The 25498-nt window shown below is 35.2% G+C and overlaps 1 protein-coding gene across 12 annotated transcripts in view; it reads left to right on the forward strand.

Moving 5' to 3' along the window:
• The window catches only part of BCAS3 (BCAS3 microtubule associated cell migration factor), a 608014-nt gene that overhangs the window by 38199 nt on the left and 544317 nt on the right, over positions 1 to 25498 (forward strand). For all 12 annotated transcript variants that reach the window (XM_042915733.1, XM_042915732.1, XM_042915730.1 and 9 more), the window contains one exon: positions 15070 to 15151. In XM_042915733.1, coding sequence (XP_042771667.1) covers positions 15070 to 15151 — 82 coding nt within the window. The remainder of the gene's footprint in view (positions 1 to 15069; positions 15152 to 25498) is intronic.

Raw genomic sequence — 25498 nt, forward strand, 5'->3', positions numbered from 1 at the left:
CTTGTTTACTGGGAAGAGAAGTAAAGGATGGCTCTTTAGTCATCTGCAGTGGAATAGCATTGATTGTCCTGGAATGAATGGAAGCAAAAATGAAGAATGATGTTGCAACAACTTCTAGAATCCACCTGTATTAACAGAGAAAAATACTTTTGCTTAGAGTGTTTCTTACAGTGTCACTTTAGAAAAGTCTTACATCTGAAGTTTAATTTTTCCTTGTGTTTTAATAGTGGCTTTATGTTACTTTTGTTGATTTAATATATGCACTCTACTTTGAGTTTGAAATTTATTACCACAAATTGGAATCTTGTTTGGAATATTTTTGATGTTTTTCTGTTCTAAAGCAGAAAGTATTCTTTGGACACAGACTTATGAGTGTGTGGAACGCAATTTTTTTCTTTTGTTATAAATCCTCTTGTTTTAAATTTTATTGAATATATTAAATACAGTAAAGTACACAGGTCTTAAGTGTGCAGACTGAATTGTTATATATGTATATAAGCTTCTGTAGATCACTCAGAATAAGATATAGAACATTTGCAGCAACTCCGAAGAATTCCACTTCCCTGTTAATATTGTCCTCCTTATACCTCCAAATAACCAATATGCTGACTTCTGCCAGAGATTAGTTTTTCTGTTTTTGAACTTCATAAAAAATATCGTAGATACCTGTGCTCTTTTATGTTTGGCTTCTTTCTCTTTTAACAGTATGACTATGAGATTCTTTCATGTTCTTGTGTGTAGCAGTAATCTGTTCTTATTTTTTTTCTGTGTAGTATTTTATCATGAATACAACACATTTAAAGAAGTCCACTATATAGCCAATAGACATTTTTGGTTGTTTCCAGTTTTTGAGCATTATAAATAAAACTTCTCTGAATGTTATTTTATATGGTTGTTGGTGGACATATACTGTATCCATTTCTCTTGGACATATAGACCTAGAGTAGATTTGCTGTGTTATAGCGTATATGTATGTTTAACGTTAGTTCATATAACCAGTTTTCCAAAGTAGTTTTACCAATATGTATGCCCACTAGCAATGTATGAAAGTTTCATTTGCTCCATATTTCTCATTGGTTTTTGGTATTGTTAGCTTTAAAAATTTTTACCATTCTGGTAGGTGTGTACTAGTATCTCATTGTGGAGTTTGAAAGATGCTTTTTATTTTGCAATAATTTTAAACTTCCAGAAAATTTTATAATTAGTACAAGGAGCTCCTTGATTTACCCAAATTTACCGGTTATGGACATTTTGCCTCACTGGCTATATCATTCTCTCAGTTTTTTTATTTGTGCAGATTTTTTTCTGAATGGTTAATAAGTAGGAGAAATAATGTACCCCTTTTCCGTAAATAATTCAGTATATATTGCTAAGAATAAGGCACATTATCTTATACAACTATAGCACTATCAAAACCAGGACATTTACATTTGATACAATACTGTTATGTAATCCACAATCCATTTTCTGATTTCATCATTTGTCCCAATAGTCTCCTTTATAGGTATTCTGACATTTTCACTTTTTTTTATGATTTTACTTTTTAAAAAAATTTTAAAATTATTTATTTATTTATTTATTTATTTATTTCCAAGTTAGTTAGCATATAGTGCAATAATGATTTCGGGAGTAGATTCCAGTGATTCATCCCCTATGTATAACACCCAGTGCTTATCCCAATAAGTGTCTTCCTTAATGCCCCTTACCCATTTAGCCCATCCCCCCACTCACAGCCCCTCCAGCAACCCTCCGTTTGTTCTCTGTATTTAAGAGTCTCTTATGTTTTGTCCCCCTCCTTGTTTTTATATTATTTTTGCTTTCCTTCCCTTACGTTCATCTGTTTTGTATCCTAAATTCTGCATATGAGTGAAGTCACATGATATTTGTCTTTCTCTGACTAATTTCATTTAGCATAGTGTGTTCTAGTTCTATCCACGTAGTTGCAAATGGCAAAATTTCATTCTTTTTGATTGCCAAGTAGTACTTGGCTGTATAGATATACCACCTCTTCTTTATCCGTTCTTCTGTTGATGGACACTTGGGCTCTTTCCATACTTTGGCTATTGTTGATAGTGCTGCTGTAAAACATTGGGGTGCATGTGTCCCTTCAAAACAGCACACCTGTATCCCTTGGATAAAGACCTAGTTGTGCAATTGCTGGGGTCATAGGATAGTTCTATTTTTAATTTTTTGAGGAACCTCCATACTGTTTTCCAGAGTGGCTGCACCAGCTTGCATTTCCACCAGCAGTGCAAAAGAGATCCTCTTTCTCCGCATCCTCACCAACATCTGTTGTTGCCTGAGTTGTTAATGTTAGCCATTCTGACAGGTGTGAGGTGGTATCTCATGGTGGTTTTGATTTGTATTTCCCTGATGATGAATGATGTGGAGCATTTTTCCATATGTCTGTCAGCCATGTGGATATCTTCTTTATTAAAAAAAAATTTTTTTTTAACGTTTATTTATTTTTGAGACAGAGAGAGACAGAGCATGAACGGGGGAGGGTCAGAGAGAGAGGGAGACACAGAATCTGAAACAGGCTCCAGGCTCTGAGCAGTCAGCACAGAGCCTGACGCGGGGCTCGAACTCACGGACTGCGAGATTGTGACCTGAGCCGAATTCGGACGCTTAACCGACTGAGCCACCCAGGCGCCCCTGTGGATATCTTCTTTAGAAAAGTGTCTATTCATGTCTTTTGCTCATTTCTTCACTGGATTGTTTGTTTTTTGGGTCTTGAGTTTAATAAGTTCTTTATAGAGGCATACAGTATGTACTCCTTTGTGTCATTTTTTGTTTAGTGTATTTTTTAGATTCATCCATGTTGTTGTATGTTGTCATGGTTTGTGTTTTTTATTTTATTACTTTGATCATGTTTTCATGGTCTTTATATATCTGGTACCAAGTACATTGTCTGGCAGTTAGTTGGATATATATATATATATATATATATATATATATATATATATATGTTTATATATATACATTTATGTATGTATGTGTACATGTAGACGTATATATGTGTGTATATGTTTAGTAAATGTATTTCAAGATTTCAATATTTTGCTCAGTATTTTCATCTAAGAGTGCTAGAGAGTCAATTTTAGAAAGATACAAACTAAAGTTCATAATCGTTTGCTATTGGCTTACATCCCATTCCATTCCCAATCTGTCCCTTCTTCCTAAAATCTCTATGTTTATTAATTAATAGCATCATACTTTTTCCATTTAGCCACATTGAAGCCTAGGGTCTATGCCACGTATTAGGAGATACAAATATCACTAAGACCTGAGTCCTGAGCAGATCACATTCTACATATGTGAGGTGTCACTACATAATTGCAGTCTGTGTCAGTGCTTCCCAGATGGGAGTGCTTTTGCCCGCAAGGAAACATTTGCCATGTTTGCGGACATTTTTTATTGTCACGATTGGGAGTTGCTACTGGCATCTCGTAGATGAAAGCCAGAGATGCTACAAAGCTTCCTACAATGTTTAGGACATTTTTGCTCAACAAAGCATTGTCCATTCCAAAATGTCAGTAGGGCTGAAGTTGAGAAACCCTGGCCTGTGAAATTCATGTTCCAGTGGAGGAACGAATGGAGCACCGCAGAGCACTGAGTAGTGAGGAGATGCCTGGGGGAGTTTTGACACTTGCGCTGCCTAGTGAAATTTCATAATGTTAATATAAATAATAGCATCTGTAATTTGAATAATCAGAATATACCACACCATCATATTAGGTGCATCACCTATTATTCTCTATTATCCTGTCAATTTTACTATTTTTTTTTTAAGATTTTTTATTTTTGAGTACTCTCTATACCCAACATCAGGCTTGAACTCACAACCCTGACATAAAGAATTGCACACTCGGGGCGCCTGGGTGGCGCAGTTGGTTAAGCGTCCGACCTCAGCCAGGTCACGATCTCGCGGTCCGTGAGTTCGAGCCCCGCGTCAGGCTCCGGGCTGATGGCTTGGAGCCTGGAGCCTGTTTCCGATTCTGTGTCTCCCTCTCTCTCTGCCCCTCCCCCGTTCATGCTCTGTCTCTCTGTCCCAAAAATAAATAAAAAACGTTGAAAAAAAAAAAAAAAAAGAATTGCACACTCAAGATGCACACAAGAATCTTTGATTTAAGCCAGGCAGGCACCCCTTAGTTTCACTATTTAGTGTCATTCTCATTTTGTAGATAAAAAATTAAAGCTCATATTTAACCCTTAAAATGCACAGCCTCCCCACTATCAACATTCCACATCAGTAGTCCCTTTTATCTGTGGTTTTGCTTTCCATGATTTCCGTTACCCACAGTCAGCTGTGGTCTGGAAGCAAACGATCCTGCATCTGTTGTATTGCCATAAGGTGAATAGTAGTCTAATACTACGTCACATGCCTGCATCATTCATCTCACTTCATCTCATCACGTAGGCATTTTATCATCTGACATCACCACAAAGAGAGTAAATACAGTACATTATGTTTTGAGAGAGAGACATTCATATAACTTCTCTTATAGTATATTGTTATAATTGTCTTATTTCATTGTTGTTGTTAATCTCTTACTGTGCCTAATTTATAAATGAAACTTCACCATGATATATACATATAGGAAAATGTATTTATAGGATTTCTTACTATCCACAGTTTCAGGCATCCCCTGGAGGTCTTAGAATGTATCGCTCATAGATAAAGGGGGACTACTGTATAGTTTTGCCTTTCCATAATGTCATATAGTTGGAATCATACAGCATGTAGCTGTTTCAGATTGGCTTCTTTCACTTAGTAATACACATTTAAGTTATGCCCAAGTCTTTTCATGGCTTGGTAGCTCATTTCTTTTTAGCACTAAATAATATTACATTGTCTGGATGTACCATAATTTATTTATGGTAGATATCTTTAAAAAATTCAGATATAGCATATATACTCTAAAAAGTACAAACCTTGGGGCGCCTGGGTGGCGCAGTCGGTTTAGCGTCCGACTTCAGCCAGGTCACGATCTCGCGGTCTGTGAGTTCGAGCCCCGCGTCGGGCTCTGGGCTGATGGCTCAGAGCCTGGAGCCTGCTTCCGATTCTGTGTCTCCCTCTCTCTCTGCCCCTCCCCCGTTCATGCTCTGTCTCTCTCTGTCCCAAAAATAAATTAAAAAAAAAAAAAATACAAACCTCAAGTCTGTAGTTTGAAGACTCTTTGTGTGTGTATATGTGATTATGTAAATGTGTATGTTTGTACCCATATGTAAATAAGTGAAAGTAACATTGAGAACAAAATGTAGAGCATTTTTCTTACTTATGTAGTTCCTCAGCCAATATTTCCCTTCCCCTCAGGTAAGATGATAACTATTCTGACCACAGATCTGTATTGAACGTCATATAAATAGAGGCACACAGTATGTACTCCTTTGTGTCTTTTTTTGTTCAGTGTATTTTTTAGATCCATCCATGTCGTTGCATGTTGTCATGGTTTGTATTTTTGATTTTTGATTTTATTACTGTGTTATATCCCACTGATTAGATATACCAATTGTTTAGCTATTATCCTTTTGGGATGGGCATATATGTTTCTATAATGAATATAGCTCCTGTGAACATAATTGTAGATTTATGTGCTCTATTTTTGAGTATGTACTTAGGAGCAGCATTGCTGGGCCACAGGTCAGGCATATATTTAACTTGATTAGAAATTGCCTACAGGTTTTTCAAAGATGTTGAACCATGATACACTTTCACCTGCAATATCTGAGAGTTGTAGTTGCTCTGCTTCCTGCTACCATTGATGTTGTCATTCATTTTTTAAATCATCTTGTCAGTCTTACAAGTTCATAAGGTATCTATTTTACAGAAGAACAATCTTAGGCTTCTATTTAATATAATGTTTCTTTTTGGTTAGATATCTATGCAAAACTGTCTTCAGCCAACAGATTGTATCAGGATACATTTACAATACCAATCAAATATGACAAACTCAGTCTTTAAAAAATTTTTTTTTAAACATTTATTTATTACTGAGAGACAGAGCGACACAGAGCATGAGCAGGAGAGGGGTAGAGAGAGGGGGAGACACAGAATCTGAAGCAGGCTCCAGGCTCTGAGCTGTTAGCACAGCGCCTGACACGGGGCTCGAACTCACGATCTATGAGATCATGACCTGAGCTGAAGTCAGTTGCCTAACCAACTGAGCCACCCAGGTGCCCCCAAACTCAGTCTTTTAGAAGTAGAAAGAGTCTGTAATCCAAAATTGGCTTATCTGTAGCACTGTTTTCTCTCTTTCCAATTGGACATGTATTCTGCACAAAATAAAGTAACAAGTTAAAGGGAATCCAGTTTGTGTGTCTGAGTGATGATGAAGTGTTTATGACAGCTGCTAGGCTGACACTCTCTGTAATGGTGTTACATTGACTTCTGAACACCTTCCAGGCTGCTTCCAGCCATATGTGTCTGTGTAGTCTGAGTGGTTTTACATTAACATCTACCCTGAGTAAGATCTTTTGACTACAAAAGTGTTACTTTCAAATGGAAGATACCATTAGGGCTGCTTCAAAGCTCGGAATGGTATTTGGATTGGTGGTGCTGAAATAATGGCTGGGGTTTTGAAGTGTAAGGTCTAAATCTGTGTTGCATAACCAAAGGAACGTGTGAGTTTAAACTGTTTTCTTTGATCTTCCTTTCAAAAATCAGACTGGAGGGGAAAGGTTAAAGTCGCCTTAAAGTACTCCTCTGTGTGTGCAAAAATTTGGAAGTATGAAAATATGATTACAAGTTCCATTCATTATTTGTGTTCTGTGGTTTTCATATTGTTCTTGCAACTCACTTCCTTCTTGCTCAAGTTTTGTATTTTGAATTTCGTGTCAAGACCAAAATATAGACTCAATTGCTCTCTGCTTTATGTGGTTAGCAAGTATCTGCTCTATAAGTTGTTAGTCCTCAAAAATATGTGTTTTAGGTGGTTTTTGTGGTTTGCGTTTTTTTTTTTTTTTGATGGCATACACAGTAGGTTACAGAGATACTGACACTCTGACATTAACTGAATCATTTGTGGTTAGTTAGGCAAAAATAAAACAAAAATGTTATCCCTGTCTTCCTCCTAATTTTAAGAGCTTTCCAAAGCTCTTACTATTAGGAATCCTTTCTTCAAACTGTGCTGTCTTAAGTTTTTGAAATTGTTGGAACAGAGTTGTAAAACATAAAATAACGCCCTGGCAGTGACTTGTTGGAGAAAAAAGGCTTGAGGTTAAAAACTGTTTTGAATACAGTATACTAACAGGAGATTTTGATGCCTCTTTGGTCTGGTCATGTTTGGAGAATATTGTTTTTTGTTTCCTTACATCTAAAATGAAAATATATCATCCAATTGGCTCATGGGGTGATTCTAGAGAGAGACTATCAGCTCTCATTAGAGATTGCTTTGTAGTTATAATAGTTACTCATGTAGCTAGTGGAGTCATTTTGTTGCTTATTAATCGAATACCATGGTATAACGTCATACTTCTCACTCCTTTCCCTATATTTCTTTGTATTTTTGCTTTTCCTCCCAATTAAAAACTTGTTGTGACTTCTGAAGTTAAAAAAAAAGTCATTAAATGTTCATTTTTTTAAAGAACTTCATCGTCAGTTCAGTTGTGTGGTCTGTATGATTACCACATGTGAAGTAGTTAGCAAAGTGATAACTATACACTTGTACATTTAAATAGGCGAAGTGAGTTCCTTCTGTTGCTTTAAGAACTGAATTCTCTTAGTATAAGACCTCATCACCTCTTCATTCTCACTCTCTGTATTTTTGGGAGGGGTATCAGGAAAGGTTAAAATTTATTTGTGGAATTTCCACATTTTTCCATGCCTATATATGTAAATAAAAGTTAATAGACATTATTTTTTTGACCAATTATAGGTCTACCTAAAAATTGAGTAGAAAGTACAGAGAGTTCCCATGTATCCCCTCACCACTGTATTTGCCCCTGTTTAACATCTTGCATTAGTGAGGTACATTTGTTAAAATTAATGAACCAATATTGATATAAGTTATTAATAACTTTAAGTCTATAGTTTACATTTTCTTCTTAATTAAAAAACTTTTATTTGGTGTTACCTTTAAGGAAATGATGCTCTTTTTTTTAAGGAACTTCATTTCAGTTGTATCTGTGTGGTTAGTACATGTGGCATATTTAGAAAGATTGATAACTATTTGCATATTTAAATGTGCTGTTTTTAAAACATCATAGTTGGTAAGAAAACCTGTTGCAGGTAAAAACATCATATAAACACATAAAGATTGGAATGAGTGTAGGGTATTTGCTAGAGAGGGTGGAGACTGCCTTGTAAGAACTGTTGCACAGATGATGTGCTGCTTTCCACCTTGGTAATAGCCCTTTTACTGAGAGCTGTAAAACATAGGAAGTAATATACTGGTGGCTTCAAGAATGAGATGTACCAAATGTGTTTTATTGTATGGTATTATAACACATTTTCAGACATTAAATATTAATAACTTGCTTTGAGAACAGTGGGGCAAAGTCAGATTTATGCTAAATACCATTAAGATTGAATAATGAGGCTGATATAGACCCAGTCATTTATTCATCCATTTATTCAACAAGCATCTTTTTGATTTAACTGTCTTTTATGTTACATATTTTAGATATGCAATTTAATCATTACAGTTGCCTTCTTAGATATATCATCACCTCTATTTTATTTTTTGAGAGAGAGTGAGAGCAGGGGAGGGGCAGAGAGAAAGGGGACAGAGGATCTGAATTGGGCTCTGTGCTGACAGCTCAGAGCCTGGAGCCTGCTTCAGATTCTGTGTCTCCCTCTCTCTCTTTACCCCTCCCCCACTCGTGCTCTGTCTGTCTCTCTCTCTCTCTTTCTCTCTCTCTCTCAAATTATTATAGTTAATAAACACAAGTCCAGTTTGTTGGAATATTTGATGTGGTTGATGTGTGATATTTGCAACCTATGATCCTGGCATATTGTTGTATGTACTTGCCATTGTACTTGTCATTGTTGTACTTTCCCTTGATTTTGGGAAAAGAATAAAACTTCCAGGGTCCCACCTGTGGGCTGCTTTTACTCTGTCAGACTTTCCAAGTGGAACCGGAGCCATTACTGGTGTGGAGAACTCTGACATGAAAGATATTTTTGATTGAAAGTCTGCATGTGCATGAGATAAACATGGGGAATTTTTTTCTTTTGTCTTTCATGTCTGGTGTCTTGGTTTTCAATTCATATTTCTAGCCTGGAAATCATCTGCTATATATGCTGTACCCATTTTGAAAAAAAATAGGCAAATTAATACTTCTTTTTAATTTTTTTTATTTTAAAGATGAAAACTTGTTAAAGTATCAAGAAAAAGAACTACTAGTCATTATCTTTTGTTTGAGCTGTTTGAGTTCCAGGGAAAGTATAGTAATTTTTGTGTGTTTCCTATCTTTAACAGAGACGGAATTTTCTTTGAATGTTAGTATGAATTTTTACAAATCATATTTTTCACTTCAAGAGATGGATATCATGTCGCTATAACCAAGCCATTGTACCTTGTTGAAGGGAGGGTTGCTTATTTATTACTGGATTTGGAATTAAGATATGAATTTGATTAGTTACAAAGAGTTCTACCTTTTTCTTGAAATGAGTTCTTGAGTCTCATTCATATTCTGAACTATTCATCATATATACATGTGGTAATCAAGGGTCCTTCAGGACAAAAGTCTTACATCATTTTCCCTGATGGCAGTCCACTACAATGAAGACTATTTATATAGTTAGTTTGAAGCAGCATTACTTTTCAGAGGATACTGACCTGCATTTCATTCGCTGTGCACAATAGATTTAAATCCATAATGTCTTAGAATCAGGGAACTGTAGTGGGCAAGAGACTTTAACAGTCATTCATGGAATAGTATAACTAATTCCAATAAGCATATGAAAAGGTGTTTGATCCATCTCCTTAGTCATGAAGAAAATACAAATTAAAACCACAGTGAAAGTCCCATTGAACACGCCAGAGTGCCTGATACAAACTGTTGGTGAGGAAGTGAGCAGGTAGAACTCTTTTTCATTGCTGGTGGAAGTGTCAATTTGTACAATCACTGTAGAAAACTATTTTGTTGAAATCTACAAAATATGCACATATGCCTAATATAGGAGCAATTCTAACTAGTAGATTTATACCAGGAGAAATATATATATATATGTATTCACTAAATGAAATGTGCAAGAATATTCATAACAGTATTCTTTACAATGTTCTTTTAAAAATGCTAAAATCATGGCTCTTCTACAACTGTAAAATGGAACAGATGTCATAGATTTTATTTAACTCATTAATAAATGAGGTGTTTGGCAAGTTACAGCTGGTTCAAGGGAGAATCTGAAGAACCAATATAGGCAATTAGAAATACTAAAATGAACTTTTTACGAGGTGCAAACCTGGTTAATATACTACTGAAACTAAAATGTACTGCCTGGAATCATCTTTTTTATAGAGTGGAATTCAATTGTATCTCTTCCAGACAAAATTCACTTGCATTTCTGTGGACAAGAGTCAGTTACTATCAGTTTTCTATAACTTACAATATTGCAAAACAAGGGTATAGATGTGTATAAAATCAAATAACCCCAAAGGGTCCACTAGACACTCTTGGTAATCCATTGAAAGGACATATAGTGATCTTTTTCTCATTTGAAAGTTTTTTCAATTTTTCCTGACATCTTAAGAGCCAAGAACTAGAAACAACCTGGAAGTCCACCAATAGTAAAATGGATAAATTGTAGTATTTTTCACACAGTGGAAATCTGTATAGCGATAGAAATTTAAAAAATACAATAAAAAAATAAAAAGCCAATCGTATGCAACAACATGAATGAATTTCATACATATGTAATTCACAAAAGAGTGTATACTGTGTGATTCTATTTGCGTAAATTTGAATGAGTAAAATTTATATGTAATGAAGTCAGGATAGTGGTTATGATTATTCTTGAGTTGGGTTTGTGACTGGGAAAGGGGTGTGAGGGACCTTCTGAGTATCTGTCATGTTCTGTTTCTTGATGTCTGTGCTGGTGACAGAGGTATTTTAACATGGAAAATTCATTAAGCTGTATATATATGTATGATTGAGGTGTTGCTTCTGTGTCTGTTATTCAACAATGTTTGATAAAAAGAATCAACTGCAGACACAATTCTCCATTTGACTAGTATCTAAAAGGGAAGTTGGGGGTGTAAATATGTACTCTTGTCCTAATTCTGTGTCATAAAGCATTATTATTATTGTCCATGGTATTTGATTGACTTTTCTATTTTGTAGTCATATATCTTTGAAAAGTCATCATGATTTCAGAAACAAGTTTGGTTCTGAGGGCTAGATGACCTTCATTTGCTTTTAGAATTTTCTAGAGGTAGTTATAAAGCTCTCCCACAACTTTTATAGCCCTTTCCCTGTGTGTATTGTCTCGGCTGTTATAATTTCCCTTTGCCTTAGATTGAGTTGTGAGATTCTAAACTTGTACTCTCCCCCCCACTTTTTTGGTTTGGTATGTAATTTGCATATTTTCACCATGCGAAAGCTATTTTCTATGGTTGGAAAAGATTTTTTTCCTACAGTGTGAACAAATCATTCTTTGTTCTCCTTATTGTGCCTCCAAACTGGTACGTCCGGTTTATGCTCCAAACAACAAAAGTCTGTCATCAGAAATTAAAATGCCAGTAAGAACAAAGGCAGAGACCCATGAGGAACTCTTGGAGAGGTTTCCTCCCTGTTTGCTCCTCTCCCCAAGTTACCACAGTTGCCAGGAAGTTGGAACATTGCTTGGTACAACTCCTTCCTTGTAGTTCTGCCCTTGTATTTATTATTATTGTTGGTTTAAAAATGAACTTAACGCTCCTGGTAATTCTTGTCAGGATATATAAAATCCTCATCTCTGAGATTTTTTTTTTCCATTTTCAGTGAGCTCTTTTTTAAGAAATGTAAAAATCACTTTGAAAGCCTTTAAAAACTTAATCAGTTTTGACACGCATTTATTTGAGAGCAGAATTACCAGTGAACATGCTGTATAAAATTATTAGAGGCAATTGAAAGCGGCAGCTAAAGCCGAGCCTGTAAGGACATATCCAACTTGTGTTCTTTCTAAAATGTGCACATCTTATCTGTACATACTTTGTTGGCACTCTTCTGAAATAGTATTCCAGTGTAGCATTTGTACACATTGTTTGGAGAGTTCTCTCATCTCAGAAGTTTGGCATTTGAGACTCACTTAGGATACTTTGGAATTATGCTTCTAACAATCTTGATTTTAACATAGTCACAAATATTTGTAAATAGTGACAGAATGTTTCTTCATCCCTCCCTTCCCTTATGCTACAATTAAAGATTGAAGGATCTTAACTTAGAGGTAATAAAGGATGGGTAATAAATGTGGGATGCATTTTGTAATCAATCCTAATGTTTTTTCTTACCCTTTGCGGTATATTTAAAGAGGGATTTAGAGTAGAAGCTTAGAATAGAATAGAGCATTTAGGTCTGTTTTGAAAGCTGTTATGCTGGAGAGCATGGTGTGTTCAGATTTCAAAATGTTTTTCAATGTCAGAGTAAAGCTCATGTGAATTAAATCCAGTGTTAACAAATGTTTATCATATTGTGAGAATGCCAAGACAGGTTTGCCTTGTTCTTTATTATTTAGTATAATTTAGTACACATAGGTCAGTTAAATATGATTAGACTTTTATTTTTTATTTTACTTTACTTTAAGGCTTTATTTGATAGAACCAAAAGCTAAATGCTAGATCTGTGGAATATGGCCATAATAGTACACAGCAGATTTTGTGTTAGAATATTATGATTTGTTAAAAGTATGAATGTATATTTGTTAGAGTGAGAAGTGTTTTTCATTGCTCTGAATTACAATTTCAGTGCAACTTCTACAGTATGTTTTATAATTTTTTATTTCCTTGTAAGTAGAATAGTCTGTATATTGAAGAATATTATTTATCCATTTTTATATCCCCATTTTGGTGGAGATAGCTAATAATAACTCTATAATATAAATGTATTACATTAGTGACGTACCTTTCAGTGAAAGTGTGCTTAATATCAGAGAGATCATGCTTTTTAGATTTTAGAGAATGTGTGATTCCTGTGTTGGGTGGGAGGTTGAACAAAGTGACATTTTAAGCCTTTTTCTAAATTTTAAATTCTGTTCTATAATATTAAACTGTAGACTTAAGAGCTATAGTATATAATGGCCATGTTTTTCATGTAGAAAATTAATGTTCACAAAGGAGTTTGTAGAGAGCTAAATTCTTATCTTTTGCTATACTGAGTTTATAGTTTGGTGTGTTTAATTGGTGATAGGTGGTGCTGTTGTTGCACAGTTGGTGCGAAGAGCCTAGCATTCCTCAAACCTGCATCCCAAGTGCTATAGAGAGATTTGCCATTGTGGCCAGCGAATAAGTTTATAGTAATTTTTATAGGCAGAATGAATATGATGGCTCTTTAGGCATCACCGTAAGTTAACATTTATAAGAAACAAAATATTTATAGTTTGCAGTCCTTAAATTCAGACAGAAGAGAAGCTGAAGATCTGAAAAAGTAGTTAAAGGAAGTGCTGCAGATTTACAGTTTAATATTGAAAGCTTTATAAGCCTTTTATCTTATATATGTTGTTTATATTTTAAACTGCTTGTTTGGCAGGCCCTATTGAAAAAAAACTACCATCCGCATGTTTCTCTTATTGAATATTTATTACATGTGTTGTAAGTTCTTGAGTATTTAGAACTAGTTTTATAATTTTGGCCATTTTCCCCATCTGATATCACATATTCCATCAAACGCTTGAGAGTTATGAAAATGTATCGGGGACTAAATTATCACTTAAAGCAGTCTTAACTAATTCTAGTTTAATCTGCTCAATACTTCAATTAGCAGCAAACTGTTCTCTTGAACCACTAGTTTGGAAAAGCAGTTGTTTTTGCACTTGACACATATATTGTCATACCCTTTTACCTTTGGATTAATATACTACTGTACTCTTTATATCTGAGGAATAAATCTGATATGACTCAAAACGAACATTCATACAGTGTTTGATCTATGTGTATAATAAAAATGATGACATTTAAAGATGCTTACATATTACTTCTTTAATTCATAGAATATTGAAATGATTAGTATTTTGAGGTTCTTTGGCACCTTTACCTTTTAGGTTTATAAATGCAAAATAATACAGGCTTATGGGAGGTGAGGGGAGTGGAGAGATGTTGGTGAAAGGGTACAGAGTTGCAATTATGTAGAATGAGTAAGTCTAGAGATATAATGTTAAGGCATGATGCCTGTAGTTAATAACACTGTGTTGAATACTTTAAAAATGTTGAGGGTAGATTTCATGTGTTCTCATCATACAAAAAAGGAGGAAATGACTGCAGTAATAATTTTATTATGTATGCCTATGAAACCATCATGTTGTACACCTTAAATATCTATGATTTTAATTCAAAATATATTAAAAAAAGAGAAATGTATAGGTTTATAGATGCTAAATGATTTATTCAAAGTCGTTAACAGGAAGGTAGTTGCAGAACCATAACCTGGTGCACAGGTTATTCATGTTCCACTATGTGTTCTTTGCAATATGTTTTGCTTTTTCTCCTTTACAACATATTTGCAGAAATTACTACATTTAAGTTCTGTTTTTCAGAATACTAAGAATATTTACCTTTTTGTTACGTGGAACACCTGGTACTAATTAAAAAAATCATAGTTGCTCTGCTCTAAAATGAAAGGCAATCATGCAGGAACTGAGCAGACTAACAGGAGTTTCTTAAAGATAAGAATTATAGACTTTAAGAGCAGATCATTCATTTTCCTGTTTATATTAAGTGTGTGCTCTTATCATTTTCTAAAAATATTTGTGGTAATTTAAATATGAATATGCTGAATGTGTATGAACAACCATAAATGTGTGTGTCTCTGTGTGTACATATATTACATTTCAGACAAAAAATTGTGATAAAATTTAGGAGATCTTGTTTTCATATAATCATGTTCTGACCTGTATTTTCATTTACGGAAATTTTTTGTCTTCTCATGCAGATCAGTGGGGAAGCGCAGGAGCTCTTTTCTGTTCGACATGGCCCCATTCGAGCGGCTAGAATCTTGCCTGCTCCACAGTTTGGTGAGTGTAGCCCTTGAGAAGAAACAAATCATTTAGGAGTTTCTCTTTTATTGGTCTTGGACTACAGACAGCAAGAATGATAACTAAAGTCTGTTTTCCTCCAAGTGTCCATGCCCCATCCTTTCCTCCCCACAAGATAAATTCTTGTTCTGTCAGTTGAGATGGAAATAGGTAATCTTAACCAATTCAATATGGCCATTCACATTCTACTGTGGTTTTGATTTATCTTCATCCTCTTTGATCTCAATTTAGCCTCTGACTTTGCTGGCTCTTTCTTGAAACCCTCTTCTCTCTTGGTTTTCATGGCATCACTCTTCCCAGATCCCTTCCTTGCTGACTGTACTGCTTTTGTTATGCTTCTGGCTTAGCTTTCTTCTGTGGGTATTCCCCAAGTCTCTGTTGTTCTCATGTCTTTGCTCTTCTTCGCAGTTATTCTTAAACTGCCTTGGAGAGCTTGGTTTTCACCATTATGTCGCTTCTGGATAAGTCTGCTGTCTATATTTCCAGCCTTGTCAGAAGTACAGTTTCGGGCTTTTGACCTTTAATCTCTGCTTTAAAAATGAATACTTCTTAATGTTGTATTTAAATATTATGTATGTTTTGATTTAAAAAGTCAAATATGTGTTTAAATTAAATATGTTATTTGGGTGCCTAATAACTCCTGACTCTTTAGTGATATGTTTTCTCATTAATTTGCCTGTGTTCACTCAGAATGTTTTTGCACGAGCAATGAAAACATAGTCATTTTAATCTTGTTTGCATACTCTAAAATCTTTTTAAAAAGAAGGTATTAAAAAGTCTAATTCTGTTTTTAAAGTTTACTAGAAGTTGGATAATCTTCCTTATAATACTTCATTTAGCTTATAATTCTCTAAACTGGTGAGAATGAAGTTTATTAAAACTTACTACTGTGTGCGTTATGCACTAACCATATGTGTAAGTAATGTCAGGGATCAATTTAGCGATTAAATCTGCTTAATGGAAATGGGAAGGGTGGAGGTAACAAGGCAACAGCATCCTGCAGTCATGTAGAGATTTTTCTCCTTGTTATTGGGCTATATGACACATCCAGAGTTCAGCTGTCTCTCCTTTGCTCTCTCTCACTCTCTCTTGCTCTGATTTTTATTGCATTTGAGTTTTGGTGAAATCTTTTAACAAGGAAGATTGTTGAACATCTTTTTCTGGAAGGTTTTTGGAGTAGCCAGCCTTCTCTTTGGATAGTTGGACTCAAGAACAACTTTATTATTAGAAGACTCTGCTATGTCTTTGTTTCTTTTGTATGTAATTCAGAGGCAGATTTTTCTCCTTTCAGTTCATTTATGAAGCTCTTTTATATATGTCAGTTATTAATTTCCCACCTTTTTCAACTTTTACTTTGGGCAGAAATACTTCGTGAGAGAGTATAAAGCTATAAAAGTTATTGTTGGTAGTAGAATTTGAATATGCTTAATTTATTTTATCTAATTAAAAAAAGATTTCTCTTCTATAATATAATATTTAAAAATATATTATATTTAAAATATAATTTCACACAGCTAAATGTTCTTGTGCAAAAGTTACATATGTATCACTTTTGTTGTATTTGATTAATTGAAGTTCTACACTGAAGTTCTACATGTGACTGATCACATAAAATTTGTAATGGAAAATAGAATACCCCATCCCTCTCTTTCATCCATTTTGCTTTGTGTGATCATTTTGATGTAGTAAGTTCTTTAGTAGCTTCTGGAAAAAAGATGTGTGGTAAATCTTGTTTGTCTGAAGTTGTCTTTATTCTTTCTTAATTCTTGATTGCTAATTTGGCTGGCTAACAAATACTTTTTTGTAAATGGTGTTCAGAATTTTGAAGGCATTGATCTAGTGTTATGGTTGAAGAGTCTGAAGCCATTTTGATACCTTTTTCTTTGTCTATGGCTTGTTTTTCTCTGGGAACTAGCATAATGTTAGTCTTGTTCCCAGTGTTCTCAAACTTTACAATGATGTTTCTTAGCTCATACATTGTCCTGGGCCCCTTCAGTGAGGATGAAAATTAGTGCAGTTTTAGAAAATTTCTTTAAATTTATTTTTTGATGCCTTCTTTTAGTTTTATTTGTTCTCCCAGGTACTTACATTATTTGGCTGTTATACTCCTTAGAATGATTAATTTTATTTTTTATTTTTTTAATTTTTATTTTTTAATGTTTATTTTTGAGAGAGAGAGAGGCAGAGCATTAGTGGGGGGGGGGGGGCGGAGAGCGAGAGGGAGACACAGAATCCGAAGTAGGCTCTAGGCTCTGAACTGTCAGCACAGAGCCCAATGCAAGGCTTGAACTCACGAACCATGAGATCATGACCTGAGCTGAAGTTGGGTTGGATGCTCAACCAACTGAGCTACCCAAGTGCCCCTAGAATGATCAGTTTTAAAAAACAATTTCTTTCCTGTTCTTTTTGGGAGATTGTCTCCCTCGGGATTATAAACTCTTCTGTTGAATAATTCTTTTCTATTATCATGTTTTTCTTTTTTTTCCTTATTTTTAAAAAAAAAAATGTTTATTTATTTTGAGAAAGAGAGCATACATGTGCATGCATGAGTGCACGAGAGAATTCCAAGCATGCTCTGCTCTGTCAGCTCAGAGCCCAGTGTGGGGCTCCATCCCATAAACTGTGAGATCGTGACCTGAGCCGAGATCAAGAGTTGGACTTAACTAACTGAGCCACCCAGGCACCTCTATACTAACTTGTTTTTCTTAATCTTACCTTCTCATACCCAACAATTCGCTCTCCCTCTCTGCCTACTCCCTTCTTATCCTCTCTCCCTCCCCTCTGCTTCTTCTTCTCTTTTCTTTCTTTCTTGATGTAATTTACATATAAATATTACCAACTAGAATCCAGTGATATATGCAAAGAATGATATATCATGACCAAGTAAGATATTTCAGAAATACAAGGTTAGTTAACATTTGAAAATCATTCACATCATTCAGTGTAATTTGTATTAATAGAACAAAGAAGAAAACCCAGATGAGCATCTTATTAGAAGTGGAAAAAACCTTTGCTAAAATTCAGTAATCATTTATGATTAAAAAAACCTTTCCACAAGTTAGGATAGAAACATCCTCAGTATGATAAAGATTATAAAAAACCTACAGCTTACAATATACTTAATAGTGATATATTAAATACTTTCTGCTGAGTTTGGGATAGCTTCTACCACAACTTTTATTTATCTTTGAATGTAGGTCCTAGACATTACAACAGGCAAGAAAAATAAATAAAAGGTGTAAATACTAGAATGAAAGATGTAAAATTGTCTTTATTCATCGATAACTTGATTGTATATATGGAAAATGCAAAAGAACCTATAAACTTTAGAATTAAGAAGTGAATTTAGCACAGTTGTTGAATACCAGGTTCATTAGATCTTTTGTGAACTGATCCCCTCACTGTATTTTTCCAGCATCATTTTCAGCCATCCTTTTAAAAAAATATTTTTTTAAGTTTATTTATTTATTTTGAGAGAGGGACAGCATGAGAGGGGAGAAGGGCAGAGAGAGAGAGAGAGAGAGAGAGAGAGAGAGAGAGAGAGAATCCCAAGCAGGCTCCATGCTGCTAGCAGTGCAGGGCTCGGACCCACGAACCATGAGATGGTGACTTAAGCTGAAACCAAGAGTCGGATGCTTAACTGATTGAGCCACCCAGGTGCATGCATTTTCAGCCATCCTTAAAGAGTGTCTCACATCTTCTTCCTTGCTCTGATAGTACTCCTTTGTGATAGTTGTACTGAACGTCTTTCATTTCCTCAAATGATCCATTCTCTTTAAGGTCATTTCATTGCGATTTCCTTTTCTAGAATTCTCATGTTCTGCTAACCCTTTTTGCTCCATATTCAATTTAACAGTATGTGCTGATGTACGATTTACTCTCCTTTTTTAATTTTAGTTGCTCATTTACCTCTCATTAGATTGTTTTTGTTTTAAAGATTTTATTATTTTAAGTATTCTCTACACCCAACATGGGGCTTGAACTTGCAACCCCTAGATGAAGAGTCACATGCCCCACTGACAGAGCCAGCCAGGCACCCTGTACCTCTTGGCTAGATTTGTATTCTGTCTTCATATCTTTCGCACCTCACCAAGTACTTGTTTCAAGGTGTTAATAAATATTTGTTGAGAGTTGTTACATGGTGGGGCACCTGGGTGGCTCAGTTGGTTGAGTGTCTGACTTCAGCTCAGGTCATGATCTCATGGTTTGTGAGTTTGAACCCCGCAGCAGGCTCTCTGCTTTCAGTGCGGATCCTGCTTCAGATCATCTGTACCCTCCTCTCTCTGTATCTCTCTCTCTCTCTCTCTCTCTCTCTCTCTCTCTCTCTCTCTCTCTCAAAAATAAAATAAAAACATTAAAAAAAAAAAGTTGCTTCAAAAGATGGTAAAATCTTTTGAAAATTATGACCCAGTAGAAAAGCAGGTTCCCTTTCTGTAGGTGTTTCTGTGGAAAGTCTGTCCTTTAAAAGTGAGAAACTGAAGGATTTGGATGGCATCTTATGCCATGGTAGGTCATTATTAAATATAATATACTATAAATGGGCATTTACTCATATCAGCATAGTTTGTGCTTTCCATGGTCAGCAATAATTGATTATTTTCTTAATGAACCTACACCTGCTTTAGAATTTTTTATGAGAGTATTTCAGAAAAGTATGACCAATCAATTGGTATTCTAATATCAGATAAAAACTGTTATTTATTTTTAAAAATTTTCAAGAACTTATTTCAAGCAAAGCAGATTCTTCGTATCATTACTCTCAGTAGCCATTGTGGTTTTTAGTATCTCAGTCCCTCACATTTGAAATAAAATATATTAGCATGTATGTGTTAATGTAAAGTTAAAAATGTATATGATTATAAACTTTGTGCTAGTAATGATTATTTCCAAGGAGTGGGATCAGAAAGCACTTTCACTTTAATATGTTTTTAATATCTTAAAATAAAGACCATATAATTCTAACCAGTTAAAATATTTATTATAAAAATTTAAAGAGGGGTGCCTGTCTGGCTCAATTGGAAGAGTGTGCAACTCTTTCAGGGTTGTGAGTTTGAGTCCCACATCGGGTGTAGAGATTACTTAAATGAATAAAACTTAAAAAAAAAGATAAAAATTTAAGCAATACTAATTGTAGAAAGTGAAAATTCATTTGGTTCTGTGTTATCAGAGATAAATCTAGGTTACTTCTTTCCTTCCTTTTCTTCCTTCCTCCAGATACTGAGTTCACAGCTTAGAGTATCCATTTCCTGACTTTTCCCCTTAACATGCATGAAATTAACTTGTAGTATTATGTCCAGGGCCTGATTCAAGTTCTTTACATATGTTGCATGTATTGGCTCTAGGGTGTGTGCGTCATTCCTTTGTATAAACATTTATATTAATTTTGACTTTCCCCCTAGCAAGTTATGTTGTTACATACTTCTATATATGTGCAATTAAAAAATACAGGGAATTATTTTCTTAGGATAGCTGTTAAATTTTTTTTAATGTTTATTTATTTTTGGAAGACAGAGCATAAGTGGGGAAGGGGCAAAGAGAGAAGGAGACACAGAATCTGAAGCAGACTCCAGGCTCTGAGCTGTCAGCGCAGAGCTTGATGAGAGGCTTGAACCCGTAAACCATGAGATTGTGACTTGAGCCAAAGTCGGATGCTTAACTGGCTGAGCTACCCAGGCAGCCCTTAAGATAACTCTTAGAAGGGAATTCCTGTCCCATAACCAGTAAGGAAATCGAATTAGTAATCAAAAATCTGCCAAAAAACAAGAGTCCCGGGCCAGATGGCTTTCCAGAGGAATTCTACCAAACATTTAAGGAAGAGTTAACACCTATTCTCTTGAAGGTGTTCCAAAAAAATAGAATGGAAGGAAAACTTCCAGACTCTTTCTATGAAGCCAGCATTACCCTGATTCCAAAACCAGACAGAGACCCCACTAAAAAGGAGAACTATAGACCAATTTCCCTGTGAACATGGATGCAAAAATCCTCAACAAGATATTAGCCAACCAGATCCAACAATACATTAAAAAAATTGTTCACCACGACCAAGCGGGATTTATACCTGGGATGCAGGACTGGTTCAATATCCACAAAATAATTAATGTGATTCATCACATCGATAAAAGAAAGGACAAGAACCATATGATTCTCTCAATAGATGCATAGAAAGCATTTGACAAAATACAGCAGCATCCTTTCTTGATAAAAACCCTCAAGAAAGTAGGGATAGAAGGAGCATACCTTGAGATCATAAAAGCCATGTATGAATGACCCAACGCTAATGTCGTCCTCAATGGGGAAAAACTGAGAGCTTTCCCCCTAAGGTCAGGAATGAGACAGGGATGTCCACTCTCGCCACTGTTATTCAACATAGTATTGGAAGTCTTAGCCTCTGCAATCAGACAACACAAAGAAATAAAAGGCATCCAAATTGGCCAGGAGGAGGTCAAACTTGCACTCTTCGCAGGTGACATGATACTCTATATGGAAAACCCAAAAGATTCCACCAAAAAACTGCTAGAGTTGATTCATGAATTCAGCAAAGTTGCAGGATATAAAATCAATGCACAGAAATCGGTTGCATTCCTATACACCAACAATGAAGTGACAGAGAAATCAAGGAATCCCATTTCCAGTTGCACAAAAAAATATAAAATACCTAGGAATAAATCTAACCAAAGAGGTGAAAATCTATACACTGAAAACTATAGAAAGCTTATGAAAGAAATTGAAGAAGACACAAAGAAATGGAAGAAGATTCCATGCTCCTCGATAGGAAGAACAAATATTGTTAAAATGTCAATACTACCCAGAGCAATCTACATATTCAATGCAATCCCTATCAAAATAACACCAGCATTCTTCACAGAGCTAGAACAAATAATCCTAAAATTTGTATAGAACTGGAAAAGACCCCGAATAGCCAAAGCGATCTTGAAAAAAAAAACCAAAGCAGGAGGCATCACAATCCCAGACTTCAAGCTATACTACAAAGCTGTAACCATCAAGACAGTATGGTACTGGCACAAGAGCAGACACTCAGATCAATGGAACAGAATAGAGAACCCAGAAATGGACCCACAAACATATGGCCAACTAATCTTTGACAAAGCAGGAAAGAATATCCAATGGAATAAAGACAGTCTCTTCAACAAGTGGTGCTGGGAAAACTGGACAGCGACATGCAGAAGAATGAACCTGGACCACTTTCTTACACCATACACAAAAGGAAACTGAAAATGGATGAAAGACCTCAATGTAAGACAGGAAGCCACCAAAATCCTCGAGGAGAAAGCAGGCAAAAACCTCTTTGATCTTGGCCGCAGCAACTTCTTACTCAACATGTCTCCAGAGGCAAGGGAAACAAAAGCAAAAATGAACTACTGGGACCTCATCAAAATAAAAAGCTTCTGCACAGCGAAGAAAACAATCAGCAAAGCTAAAAGGCAGCCTACAGAATGGGAGAAGATATTTGCAAATGACATATCAGATAAAGGGTTAGTATCCAAAATCTATAAAAAGTTCCCCAAACTCCACACCCGAAAAACAAATAATCCAGTGAAGAAATGGGCAAAAGACATGAATAGACACTTCTCCAAAGAAGACATCCAGATGGCCAGCTGACACATGAAAAAATGCTCCACATCACTCATCATCAGGGAAATACAAATCAAAACCACAATGAGATACCACCTCACACCTGTCAGAATGGCTAACATTAACAACTCAGGCAACGACAGATGTTGGCGAGGATGCAGAGAAAGAGGATCTCTTTTGCATTGTTGGTGGGAATGCAGGCTGGTGCAGCCACTCTCGAAAACAGTATGGAGGTTCCTCCAAAAGTTAAAAATAGAACTATCCTGCGACCCAGCAATTGCACTACTAGGCATTTTTCCAAGGGGTACAGGTGTGCTGTTTCGAAGGGACACATGCACCCCCATATTATTAACAGCACTATCAACAGTAGCCAAAGTATGGAAAGAGCCTAAATGTCCTACAACGGATGAATGGATAAAGAAGGTGTGGTATATCTATACAATGGAGTATTACTCAGCAATCAAAAAGAATGAAATCTTGCCATTTGCAACTATGTGCATGGAACTGGAGGGTATTATGCTAAGTTAGATTAGTCAGAGAAAAACAAAAATCCTATGACTTCACTCACATGAGGACTTTAAGAGAGAAAACAGATGAACGTAAGGGAATGGAAACAAAAATAATGTAAAAACAGGGAGGGGGACAAAACAGAAGAGACTCATAAATATGGAGAACAAACTGAGGGTTATGGGAGGAGTTGTGGGAGGGGGAATGGGCTAAATGGGTAACGGGCACTAAGGAATCTATTCCTGAAATCATTGTTGCATTATATGCTAACTAATTTGGATGTAAATTAAAAAAAATTAAAAATAAAATTAAAAAGAAGGGAATTCCTGGGTAAAGAATATATACGTGTAAAATTTTGATACATCTTGTAAGGTTGCTTCTCAGAGAGAGTATACCGACATCTGTACATGAAAATTCCTTTTTTCTCCAATTCTGTCCTTTACTGTCTATCTATTATGAATCTTTATAGTTTTTGCATATCTGATGGAGGAAAACCCTTTTCATTTGTAATTTTTTGGTCTTTGAGTGCTAGGAAGAGTAGAAAATCTTCACGTTTTTGCTGTTTATTCTGATTAATACCTTGCTTATTTGTACCCTTTGCTCTGATTGATTGAGCTCTTGATTATTATTAGTGATATATTGTTATGGATATGTATCCTGTAAACTTCATATATAGTTTGCCATTTGTCATGTTATCTGATGAAATCTATCAGTCTTTAGTTTCATGCAACGAAAATCTTTGCATATTTTATAACCATGTCTAACTTTAAATCTTGACTCTTCTTGAAAGTTGAATTTACTTTTTTTTGTTATTTGTTTTATTTTTATATTTTCTTGGTTGTTCCTTGACATCTTCTGATTTTCATAGGTTTTTGGGGAAGTTTCTCCTTTATTAAGGTGTTTTCCATACTATGATGTATTTCTTTGGAATAATGAGACAGCAATCTAATCACTACTTTCTCTGCAGTGCTTTCCATAATTATGTGGAAAATGAGTAGTGATACAAAATGTATTTATTCTGTATTTCACAAAAGAGGAACTAGAGCTCTACTTTTGTATAAAGTATTTTTTTAAAATCATTTGTCAGTGACCAAATGAATAATGCTGTTTTTAACTGTAATAGAGCTTGTAACTGTATTAGAAGTTATATTAGCCTTGTATTCATGCTGTTTTCTTATTGGTTATGGAGAAAGATTATTTTAGTCTCAGACTTGAATCAGATTTCTTAGAAATGCAGATTAAATCTTATTCATTATCCTTAGGAGTCCAGTGTACTGAGTACCTGAACTTCTTCATATTGAGAATGTATTAGAACTAATTCTTATAAGCTATGACCTTTTTTCTGAGAATAGAAGGACTCTGGAGATAGAAGTTTCTTCGAGTGTCTATGAGCCAAAGTTCTCTCGTCCACAATACTGGGTAGCCAATTTGGTTTATTTCTTCTGGGTTATTTATACTTATCACTGGAAAGGTACTATTATTTTTTGTTCTGCTATAAGGAATTTACAATTTCACATCTCAAAATATTTAAAGGTTTAAAAAGAACCCTAAGATCCAACCCAGTTTTTCCTAGTGGAAGGTAAATTCCAGGTATTTTCTGAAACTTATTATAAACAGACCACCAGGCAGTCAAAAATACTAATCATTGTTGGTTTTTTATGCTATGAATGGCTAGAGTTATTTTTCTAGAAACAAACATGCAGGGTAATTCTAAAGTTAAACTTTTTTCATTTGCTTATTTTTGTAAATTTTCAGAGTACTTTTTCATAAGGTACAACCACCAGTTTCATCCTTTTCAAATGACTTAAATGTGCTTTTTGATCACATTCAAAGAAGAGCTGTTTGATTTTTCAGCTGTGTGAATTCAGAAATTTTGATTAACTTCACCAGAAGGATTTGCTATAATTTTTTTTTGTTTTGCTCTAAAATTCTAACTTCAAACAAATAAATCCTGTAAACACGCACACAGACGCACAGAATCTGTTCAACCAAGACACCAGCAGCCTTCCAAAAGTAGGCCAACTGACATTTGCTCATAGTCATCACCAGTACTTTGCAAAGAGGAAACAGGCTTATTGACATTTTAAATGGCCAAACTATGAGATTTAAGGCCTCCCTAATGTTTTCTGCTCTAATTATTTCTCAGTTTGCCTTGTGTATTCTTTTTTAATAACACCTCATCTTTTTTGTTGGGGCCTTTACTACTTGGAATCATTTAGGTTTTTA

Source organism: Panthera leo, chromosome E1 (assembly GCF_018350215.1).
Source record: "Panthera leo isolate Ple1 chromosome E1, P.leo_Ple1_pat1.1, whole genome shotgun sequence".
Lineage (NCBI taxonomy): Eukaryota > Metazoa > Chordata > Mammalia > Carnivora > Felidae > Panthera > Panthera leo.